Genomic DNA, 12,213 nt, shown 5'->3' with positions numbered 1-12,213 from the left:
TGTTACTTCTGCACATTAAATGGTGCATGAGCTAAGGAGACCGATGGTAGCCAATAGAGGCAAGGATGCCACCTGTCTAGTCTTCTGAGCATGCTCAGAATGAAAGACACTGAATTATGATTGCAATAGTCTAACAAATTCCAGCCTTCATGTGCTATAAGTATTTCTATATAATCATAACACTCAACATTAGCATGACGAATCAACCCAATCTTCCAGCTAGATTTTTGGAAGGACATGATGGCGATATCAAGTGATACAGGAGGGGGAGGGTCTGATGTGGCAGCACATGCCTGTATTCCAAGCATGGAGTAGGCTGCTATAGAAGATCAAGGGTTTAAGGCCACTGTGGGTTATATAGCAAATAGCAGGTAAGCTAAGACAACACAGTAAAACCCTATATATATGAAAATCTAAAATAACAAAATAAAATAGCTGTCTACAGCATTCATAGAAAGTTCACTGATTATATATATATATATATATATATATATATATATAAAATGTTCTAATCTTTAGAGCTGTTCCTAATTGCACCATAGTTAAATAATACAGTTATTAAATAAATAAGCATCACATTTTTTCAGTTAATCAAAATCTTAACTACAATAAGTATATTACCTGTGTTTTTGGTCAAGTATCTTGCTATTGCGAGACTCTGGTGAAGCATCAGTCCTCCCACCTCCAAAACAGGGATTTTGCCAAATGGAAGAGCTAAAACAGAACAAGCCAAGGGTCAGCTTCCGAGCAGAACCGGGAGGTTTGAGAGAAGCCAAAACAATAGAGACAAGGTGTCATATACATCACGAAAGTCTTAAATATGGAATATACACATATATTTACAAGCTTCAAAGTATTTTAAGAAGCACTATACTGTTGCCCTGTGTCATGGAGATCGTCTCTTCATGCACATATGCATGAAAACTTAGCTAAGGAAGTTTTTAGGCAGCAGCATTTTGTACAAATATAAGACCATCATAGCAGGTAACATTCATACTAATCAGTAACTTCCACCTTTTTCTTACTTGAACTTCTTACTTTTGTGAAAAAGCAATATACTTTTATTATAGAAAAATTCATAAAACTTAAAAATATTTCTACAAGGTAGTTATAGTGATTGTAGTATTCTAATTAACTTTCCATATTGTGTTAGTTAATCTTGTCAATTTGATTAGGTTGAGGGATGCACTCACACCATGATTGGGCTGAGGGATGCCTGCATCAGCACTCACACCCGTCTCTGAAGGTCGTTCCACAGACATCAGATCATGCGTCTCTGATCCGGTGAACAGTTTATTCTATTGACCAGTTCTAGTTTTAGATGTATGCTGTGAGGTGGCCCTGTGGGAGGTAGGGCCTTGCTAGAGGAAGTGGGCTGCTGGGGACTTGCCTTTGGTTTCAGTTGTACTCTCTCCATTGCTACTACTCTCCTAGCTCTCACAGGATAAGTAACTATTACATCACGCACTTCCCACCATGGTGTTTCTCCTCAGGCCCTAAGGAGTGAGCAGAACACACTGAACCCTCTGAATACATTCTTCCTTCTCTATGTTCTTCCTCCATTTCTGTCACAACCATGAAAAATTAAATATTAAAAAAACACAATGCATAGGATATTGTTATACAAAGTCCCTTTTTCACTTGATGCTATCTTTGAAACCTTTCTGAATCAATGGACCACCATCATTTCAATGATCATGAGGGGCTTCAGCATGTGTACTGACTACAACTCAGTATCTTAGGTTTGGGCACGTAACTATTTTCTTAAGAAGAAAAAGAATGAAGTGTAGATTCTAAGTCATGTACTTCACACAAGGACTGGGACCAAACCGCCATACATACACCAAGTAAGCACAAAGTCAACTCCTTTCACTTTGCGGGGAAAGCAGAAAGGGAGCTTGAAAGGGAATGCAGGACGAAACTGTCACATGCACATCAGTCCCCAAACTCTCAGCCCCGAGAGATGGTGTTAATTGTGGTCTCCTCAAAAAGGAAATGATGTTGGGAAGTTTATGTAAATTAGCAGGGTCTGCTCTTGGTAGAGGCAATATTCAAGCTGACGTCAGCTGCCCATCTCTTTCTATAGTTCTGAGTTATCTATTGAGAAGGAAGATGATAAAATCCTGAGCACTCCTAGAGAGCAGTATGCATCTGCTTGGTTTACCTGAACTGATGTTTCTCAGTGTGAAGCTCTGTAGGATAAGGCTTGCATTTCCTGCAGGAAGGATGAAAACCCCTGAAATACATTCTTTCTGCATTAATCTGAATGATTTATGGTACTTACTTGGTTTGATTTTGGGCCAATCAGCTTGTTCTATTCTGTGATCTTCATATTTTATGTCCAAATAAGCAAATATATAACGAATAATTTCTGCTCTCCCCCTTATATTAAAATAAATCAGTTTGTAGTTTGACATGATGTAATTCTGGAAAGACAAAAAAGAGAGGTAGCATTTTTTTCATTTTTTAATTTTTTGATAGTTTCATGCTTGCATGTATATATAATGACTTTTAGTCATTCCTGCCAGGGACTCTCTTCCATTCCCCCCTTCCCCTCCCACTGAAACTGCTCTTCCCAACAAAGCTTAAAATCATTGATTGCTTTTTGTGGGAGAGGGGCAGCCCCAACAGTGAGTGGGTTCCTGAGAGGACAGAAGGATCAGATGAGGGGAAGGTTGAGTCAGATATTTAGACTGGAAGACTTTGCAAATCTGACTGACTAGCAGTCAGAAAATTTCTTTATTTATACAGAGTTCAAAGACATACATGATTTTTCAAGAGATACAGATCACGTTATTTTGTCTTAAGCACACTTCTCTAGTATACCCGGGGTTATAGGTTTAGTCCAGATGGAATAGATTTTATTATCAACCCCATATTCCTATTCCTAGAATAGAAATATTCTATAGATCATTTCAGCTTAAGCAAGCATAACATAGCCTGTTCTCAGGCTGGTAGCAGTTCGTGATTTCAAGATGTTTTAGATAACACCTGAGACAGTGCAGATAAATCACTGTGTGTTCAGCATTTTATTATTAACTTTTGATGGTTAGTCATATTACTTGCAAATTAGACTAAGTCTGAAATCTTTCTCAGGCTTAGGAACTGCTGGAGCTATTGTTCAATTTTTAGTAATATATGTATTTATAATCTTATAAGAATTTGTTAAATAAAAGAATTCTTTTGTTTCTAAATTAGGTAACATCACAGCAACCTGATGTCAATCAATTCTTTTAGAAATGACAAACCTTAATACCTTACTCTTCTTTATTCCTCTGTGCCATTCTTACATCACCTATATATGCTGTTTTGTAAGTCTTGTCATTCTAGCTCTTATTGCTAGATTCAGTTTAGAGGCTTAATGTGTATGTGGTCTTCTATCGTGTAGGTTATATTCCTAAGAAATTCTAAGTACACTGTAAAGGAGTTCTGTGCTCTGATCTGCTGCTAATTCTCCTAGCCTACTGAACCTAGTTAGCCTCTTCTGAATTCACAGGGTTCTAATGATTTTGTTCTTGAGTTTGTGTAGGGGCAGATAACAATCTCCAAGGCAGAGAGAAGACCCCCAAGTAGGGTCAACTAAAGTCACTTCCCTGAAAGCAGGGGTAGTCCATTGAAGACTTCTTCAGGGGTATACAGGAAGGATTTCCTCAGAAAGGACATGGATAAATCATTATACCAATAGCCCTCCCAGGGCGTAACACACAGAGATTCATAGCTTGTGACTCAGTTTTGCTGGAATTTGTCAAGCAGCTATGCTGGCTCCATGACCTTCACCATTCACCTAGGAGATGGCTGGGTCAGCTTGTAAACACGCAGACTGACACACACTGCAGAAAACTCACGTTATTTTAATGACTGACATTCAACAGATATAGCTGTGGAATGTACGCGGTGATATAGTGACTGGGCAACTTACAGGCGTTTTCACTTGCAATTGAATCATACTGCTACTCGGTGTCTTCAGGCTAGTTTACAGAGGTCCCCTGAATTTCAAAGTCTACTTAAAAATGTAGATATTAATATAGACTTGGACAGTAAGAATTGTATTAGTAAAATTCTTAGAATGATACTAAATTGTTAGTAGCATTAATAACTACTTACTCACATTGTAGACAAGAATAATCATCAGCTACCACATACTGATGCAATAATTGCAGCCGGTACACGGAAATTGTTCATTTAAAGTGATGAATTACACTGAGGGTCCAGTGTGATGGTGTGCCGGAGGCCTTGAACCAGACCAGTGAGAATTTTGTGGGTGGGGCTGATTGGAGAAAGGGTGTACTGAGTGATGCCCTGCAGCTCTGGATGCCGCGAGGATTAGTGAAGAGATTTTGGAAGGATGGAGAAGTGAGGTGTTCTCTGTTTTTTTGCTTTGAATCAATCTTTTTTTTTTTATTTTTGGCGGGGGTGGGGAGGCTGCAGTGGTGAGGGTTGGTTATGGCAGAATTAGAAAGTGAGTGGGTTTGGAGTGCTTGGTGTGAAATTTCCAAAGCATCAATAAAGAATTATGTTATTAAAAATAGAGGTGAATTAAAAAGTTTATTTTCTGGGTTGGTGAAATGCAGTGGGTAAAGGCACATTCTGTGTAGACCGGATGACCTGAGTTCAACACAGGGAACCAGTGTAAAAGAGTCAGATGTGGCAGCTTATGTCTGTAATTCTAGCACCAGCGCTGCTGTGATGTGGTGGGCACAGAGACAAAAGAACGAGCCGAAAGCTCAGTGAAAGCAGCACACGGGTAGAAATAACAAGAGAAATCCTGCCTCAAAAACAAGATGGAGAGAGAGATAATCCCCCAAAAGTCAGTAAACTTGCTTGCCAGCTAAGCCTGGCCACCTGCGGTCTATCTCTGGGAAAGTCATACATGTAAAATGAGAGAACTGATTCCATAATGTTCTAACTTCCACATGTGCACCATGGCACACATGCTTCATACACACACACACGCATGCACACACGCACACAGTGCACACCCATATGTGCGCAAGCAGTCAATAATTAATTATACATGTAAGGTAATAAAGATCCTTTAGAAATATATATTATGAAATTATAATTTTTACTAAAAAGTTAAAATATTTATTAGAATTCCTTATTGTGTTTATTTTAAATATCAAAAGTACACACTAGCCCGCAGAGTGTGAAACTACTATTCCTAGTTGTCATCTGCACTGAAGAGCTTTTCATAAAATTTGATTATCATATATAAGCTTCTACAGCACAAAAATAATTTATCTATCCTAACATACCTTGGCTATATATGCAGATACATATGTCTACTGCATTAAGAAATAAATATATGACTTTTTTCAGTCAAATATCCGCAAATATTCGTGACCACTGTGTTAATTCTGGATAAAGGGGTTGTTCTATTATCAGTATGAGGTTATGCTACTTTATATTGTAGCTTACTCAAAGGAGACTTTTAAATTTTTTGTCTATCTTTATTTCTCTGCAAACACATTATTCAGTATGAGATTTGGAGAAACAAGCACATCTGACAAAGCTTATCTTTTCCTCTAGAACGTTTTTTCAATGGTTGCGACATTAAAGAAACTGTTCTTACACGTTTCTCAGGTCCTGGGTAATTTCATTCCACTGCAAGGCAAAACTTCTCATTCTACAGGTGCAAAATTCCTAACTGGAAGGTTCGTACTTGTCAGGTTTGATATGTATATTTTGGCAACATTAAAAAGCAGGTCAAGATAAACTGGAAATAATTACTGACTCTAAAATATTTAACGTATTTAATAAGGCTTTGCACAAAAATAAGGAATTCGAAGTAAATGTGTCTATGATCAACAAAATACAGAAAGAAATTTCACAATAAACCCTAGAAGAAGTTTTAGTGCCCTATCTAAACGTTTTTTTCCTCCCTTCACTAAGCAGTTCATTTCTGTGGCCGTAATTTCACTCTATTAAAGCATGCCTGCTTCAAAGGTCAAAAGTAGGACCTGTCTGACCAGATACACTGAGGTGCAAGGCCAGTAGTGAGAGAGCAGGAGACAGTGGGTGGAGGTCACCCCTACCACCTACTATCTCAGTGACCTCGGGCATGTCTCTCTTCTGGCTTTAGATTAGATTCTTTACCTGTACAACTATATTGGAAACATTATCTAAAACGCCCCCATCCATCTGAACTCAAGGAGCCTAGCCCCTCCTTGAGCTGATGGTTGCTGTCAGGGCAGTCACTGTCTTCAGTGGTGTGACCACATGTTTGAGTGGATAGCTCCACTTCCATGTCCGTGCCACACCCAGGTTGACTTCAGTGAGGCACAGAATGAGGACAAAGTGAAGCAAAGACGCAGGAGATTGGAAGCTTGTTTCAGGAAGGGGCTTGGTGGGGCAGATGAAAGAGGCGGAGTGGGTGTGACTTGGCGTTATTATATCCATGTGTGAAATTGTCAAAGGATGCCTTGGTTTAAACCAAAGTCCCCAGACGTGTGTAACATACTGTGTGAGCTCAGAAGACATGAATGAATGGGAAGGAGGGGGACTCCATCCTCAGATCATGTTATTTGAGAAATCATCCTGCTGCTAGCATAAAGAAATTAAAAGTTGAAATAGAAAAAGAAAATAAAAATATATGGTTAAGCTAAAAAAATGACAACTACAGCAAAAAATATTGCTAACCAAAAGATCATACTGGTAGTAAAATAGTTCAAAACATCAAGTTAAACTACAGTCCAACACTTAAAGGGAAAACCTTAGAACTGTGTAATGGAACCAACCAAAACAAGAAAGTGGAAATGAATACTGACTTGGCAATACGTTACTGCCGTGGTTTTCCAGGTAAATTTCCTTAGTCACAAAGGTAAAAGTAATCCTTACCTTCCAGTAGCTTCAGAGAAGAAAACATTGGGGAAAAGCCAGAAATTTAAAAAATAATTCTAGATAATTTTATTAGCATGCATTTAAACATCATAAATACTAGCTACTCAGAATTATCCATATATGAATAAACAGAAATGCAGGGACAAAAGGAATGATGTCACTGTGTTCTAGTAGATGTCCTTCTATGTGACAGACTGCTCTGACAAACAAAAACAAGCTATGTTGTAGCCTCAACTAAGGTTAAGTAATGTTTCTCAAAGGCATTTATGGGCTGGAGGGATCCCTGGGCTCAACATGTGACTCCTGCAGAGGACCCGGGTTCAGCTCCCTCATCTACATTGTGTGACTCACAGCAGCAGCTACAGGGGAGCTGATGCCTTCTGTCCTGAGGACACCTGCACTCTTGTGCACACACATACACATAATTACAAATAATAAAAATAAATAATCTAAAAGACATTAAACATTACCATTAAGTTGTGATCAAAACTCTGAAGAAAAAAAATAAAAATCAGTTAAGTAACTAGGAATTGGGAATTCATGAAAAGACTGAACAGTTAGAATAATTTTCTTTCTTTCTTCCTTTCTCCTTCCTTCTCTCCCTTCCTTTTGCCCTCCATCCTTCTTTCCTTCCTTGAAACACAATTAATAAAAACTCAGGGTCAGAAACTGGGTTCAACCTGAAGATCCAAAAAGCAAAACAGTCAGCCACTGGCTCTTACCTCGACCTCAGTCTAAAATAGCAATCCTGCCTCCTGGAATCTCAAAAGGAGACTGTGTTCTGAGAGCTGTTTCCTCCTGTTTTATATTCCTCTCTAGGGCTGGGATTAAAGGCATGCACCACCATCACTAAAGGTATACACGGCCCAGTTTCTATGGCTACTAGTGTGGCTACCGGGTTAAAGGTGCATGTCATCGTGGTTACTGGGATTAAAGGTGCATGTCATTGTGGTTACTGGGATTAAAGGTGCGTGTTTCCATACTCTGGCCTGTAACACCGACCAGTGGAACTGTTTTAGCCTCAGATCTTCAGGCAGTCTTTATTTATTAAAATACATTTGAAATGTCACTACATGGTTCTTCCTTTCCTTCCTTTGCTGTTTTACTCTAGATTTTTTCCAACGTAATATTTTTGTTGATTACTGGGGAATTTCACATAATGCACCCAGATCACATTCACTTCTCAGTCCTCCCAGGTCTGCCCCCTAACCTTGTGACCTCTCCCACAAAAAAGAATCAAAAAACAAAACAAACAAACACAAACAAAAACCCAAACTAACTCAGTTTATTTAATGTGTCAAGAATAACCATACTTACTACATCCCAAATCCTGAGCAGACCAGTTAATTTAGTAAAATAAGATGGCAATAAATAACATGAGAAATATCAAGGAGAAGATGACTGTTATCTACATTCAAAAGTTAAGACAGATCTGATGTCGACTTGGCTGTGAATTTCAAATGGTAGGTCAAGGACCAAAATAGCTAAAAGAGAAGAACTGAGGGGAGAAGCTCACACTGCAGGCAGTGAGGCTTGTGGAAAACACCTTGTAAATAAGGAAATATAGTATTTGTTCAAGTCTAGAGATAGCCTGAAAATAACACTGCTCATATATGGACATTGCATTTCCGTGGGAACATAAAGGGGCAAGACTAAGGAAATATATATAATTAGACTCTAATTTGCCTCACATAAGCAATGCTACCTCGCTGGGCATGGTGGCACATATTTTTAATCCCAATACTCAGTAAGCAGAAGCAGGTAGAACTCTGTGAGTTCTAGGCCAGCATGAGCTACTTAAGTTCTAGAATAACCAGGACTCCGTAGAGAGACTTTGCCCCAACTAACCTAACAAAAATGCCACTCAGGTTATTTGGCTAAACCTGATTTGGATAGAACCTGAGACCTCTGGCATCAACCCAAGCTCATTTTTTTTTGGTGGTTTCATTTCTGAACTTTCTGCTCCGATGTTGTATTTCACAGAGGGAAAATGGCATTTACTCCCTGAAGAGAACAGAAAGTTAAAAAACAGCAAAACAAAACAACAACAACAAAAAAACCTTACCAACTTTCTTAACACTCCAAGGAAAGCCTGATTGAGGAGGTAGATATTTGGAAAATAGCATGTAGATTTCTTTAACACGACTGAGAAATAAAAGCCCTGGGTAAAGCTCCCAGTTGTGATCCTACATGGATTTCTATCCAATGTTAGATTAAATTCTTAGTATTTGGCAAACTTGCTAGGAAACACTGTTTTGCATAGTTAGTAGAGCTTTGTAGAAGTTCTCTGCCTTGTGTACTTTCATTCTGTTAGCTTCACAGCTATTTCCCCTTACACAATACTGACATTTTCAGGTGATTGTAAGAAAAACATGGAAGAAGAACATAGTGACAGTTTTAATGTGATTATAGATAGAATGGGAATTATGGCAAAATCACTTAAACTTGAATAGGCAGGATCTTACTTTGACTAAGAGAATACAGTTAAAATATAGTCTAGTATATTTAGTCTATATGCCAGAAAGACGATAGAAATCAATGTCCACTATCAGGCAAAAAGAGATCAATACTAAACTGCTACATTAAACATATTTTTCTTTTTCTCTTACTCGTTTTTCAAGACAGAGTTTCTTTGTGTAACAGCCCTAGCTGTCCCGGAACTAGCTGTTGTAGACCAGGCTGGGCTCGAACTCACAGTGATCTGCCTGCCTCTGTCTCCCGAGTGCTGGGATTAAAGGCGTCAGCAACCACCACCCAGCTACATTAAACATTGTAATAAAGGTTCTATAAGATAAAAAGGAGAGGGCATTTTTGGAATAGTTTTAGAGGGTAGAAACCTTACAAATAAGAAACATTAAATAATTGCCTATTTTTTTTCCAATTCCTATCTTTTTCCTTTCAGTCTTCCGGTTTGCTGAAGCAGGCAGTGAGACAGCACTTGCCACAGTGATGGCTGCCAAAGACGCTGGCCATGGAGACTCCAGCCCCGCATTCTCTTGCCGTTTTTATTTACATTCCGGTATTTCATGACAATCAACTTAATTTTCTTTGTCTTAAACGCTTGCTCTTCTTGGGAGTGGCGTGAGACTTCCTGCATGTCTTAACACCATCAGGAGTCTCACCGCAAGACAAAGGGTGGGCGGTTTCTGAGTGTTGTAGTTTTGCAACATCCCACCATCTTCATCAGGTCACAAGAACCTTTGCTGATTGGGAGATGGCCTTCCTTACCCTGGATCTTGGCCTTTTTGCCTTCAGTTTGTCTACGGTTTGGGCCTGAGCATGCTAGCCTTCTCCAGAAGGGTACTACATTCTGCATCTCAGTCACGATTCGACCAATTACAAGGACAATTTTATAATTACTTAACAACCATGTCTTAGCTGAGCTCTCACATTTCAATAAAAGACATTTGTAACTCAAGGACACTTGGGGCTTCCAGCCAGGTCCTTTTCACTTGTCCAGCAATTCTGCACTTGGTTGAGTGTGAAGCACGCAGCTGAAAGCATCCGTGGTCTTGCCAGTAGTCCCTTTGCAGTGTGCCTTAGCCCCACCCACAGCAGATCCAGTGCAGTGGACATGGTACAATGCTTGCCCCTCGCTGCATAGACTCTGGCATTTTAAAATGTAGAAGCTGGTTGCAGAGGGCCACTGTGGGGCTATCCTCCACAGGAAACCAACTTCTGATATGCTTCGGCATCCAGTAATAGCAGCCATTGTTCCCTAACAGCTAAGGGAATGGAGAGTACACTGAATCCCTTCATTTCATAGTGCCCCTGGGGGGACATTTTTAGTTCAGATCTGGAATATGTACCAGTTTGGAGTGAAAAGCGTAGATCAAGAGAGGAATAGAAGCTTTAACTAAGCTGCTGATTTCAAACACTGAAGTTTTAATTAAGAGCCAGTAAGTAGAGATCTCTCTTTTTTAAAAAATAAAAAAGCAACTAAATACCATTTTAGAGGCTTGTCTTCCATTAACATCTGCGCACAGGAATAACTAAACTGCTCTTTAGGAGCTTCTAGCTCGAGCTTTTGAACTGAGGCAAAACTCTTGAGCTATCTTTAAAGCTAAATGGTGGCAAAAGACAGTTCCTGGACAAGCATGCACAAATTTCAACAAAATATGCCTTAAAATGATAAAACGAGATGTAAATCGAACCTTTGGACTTAAAAGAGAAAAATTGACCATAAATTAAATTTTATATTGTTTTATGCACTAAGGAAAATCACCCGGGAGAGTTCCAAAGAAGTTGGAAAGTCTGATCCAGACAGGATATTTTTTCCTCCAATAGTGATCGTATTTTAGGAATTCTTAAAACCTTTTGATCTATGTCTCTCTTACAGATGTTCATTTCGTTTCCACATAATCATGAACATAAGCAAGCTCGGCATGAGCTGTTGCTATAAGGTGGAGCATACAGATCCCACCACAGTCCCAAGCTGGGGAAGACTAAAACCGAAAGAACGAAGAAATCTCACCACTTACCTATGAAGACAACAGTGTCACTGTCTTGTGCCCTGTCTCTGTCTTCGTGTCTGCGCTGTGGTTTCTAGGATGAATAACTGAGAGTCACAAGACAGCAAGAGGCTACTTCCTCCACCTAAAGCCTTCCTTCATTTCTCACATGAAATGCACGTTGTCCAACAGCTCGGCTGTAAAGGCTTCAGTGTGGCTTTACCGTCATTTTATAAGCTCCGTGTGAATAATCCAGCATATTTGCATAAAGAGTAAAGTCACAGTCGCAGGTGCTTGTGTTTACAGATTGCTACACGTTACTTTATTCTTAGTCTTACACCACAGGCTTCTGGGGAATGAGAGAACAAGTTCAGTCACATTCTTTCATATGTCTTCCTTCTTCATTTCACAGTCTCCCTGGACGTAGAATCCTTTGCTCTGGGCCTTCTCAGCAGCGCCCACCTCCACCACACTCACCCTTTGCTCACCATATCTTCTTCATCATGTTTTCTGACAGAGTGGTACCTTTTATCTGTTTGCCCACCCCTGCCATAAAGGTAGTGTCTGCGACATTTAGTGCCTGGCTGTTTCCTCTTTTGCCAGCTTCCATTTGTACAGGATTGCTGGGCATGGTATAGACACTAACCTTGCTCTGATGACTGAATGCTCTTTCTTCAGGTCACACTTTCACAAGGACTCCGTTTGCATGGCCGCCTAAGTGCTGTTTACACTTGTTTCTGAGAAGAGCTCCATTGTTTGAAGGAATTGTAGCGTGCAAGATTCGAACACTGTGGGAGAATGCCTGCGTCTACTAGTAACACAAACCTGTCGGCTTTAAAATGTAATACAAAGTTAACTTCAGTGATAATGTTAGCACAGTTCAGTGAAAATGTCCAATAAAAGATCTGTCTCTGCTCTATGG

The 12,213-nt window shown here is 39.5% G+C and overlaps 1 protein-coding gene across 1 annotated transcript in view; it reads right to left on the bottom strand.

Moving 5' to 3' along the window:
* Hpgds (hematopoietic prostaglandin D synthase) overlaps positions 1-11,475 on the bottom strand; it is a 28,456-nt gene extending 16,981 nt beyond the window's left edge. Inside the window, exons 1-3 of the mRNA XM_038319190.1 lie at positions 11,322-11,475; positions 2,285-2,426; positions 622-714 (exon numbers count right to left, since the gene is read on the bottom strand). Of these exons, the coding sequence (XP_038175118.1) occupies positions 622-714; positions 2,285-2,417 (226 nt within the window). The 5' untranslated portion in view covers positions 2,418-2,426; positions 11,322-11,475. The remainder of the gene's footprint in view (positions 1-621; positions 715-2,284; positions 2,427-11,321) is intronic.
* Positions 11,476-12,213: the final 738 nt, after the last annotated feature.

The sequence above is a fragment of the Arvicola amphibius genome, chromosome 2 (assembly GCF_903992535.2).
Source record: "Arvicola amphibius chromosome 2, mArvAmp1.2, whole genome shotgun sequence".
Lineage (NCBI taxonomy): Eukaryota > Metazoa > Chordata > Mammalia > Rodentia > Cricetidae > Arvicola > Arvicola amphibius.
This window is presented reverse-complemented; position numbering and strand designations above follow the sequence as displayed.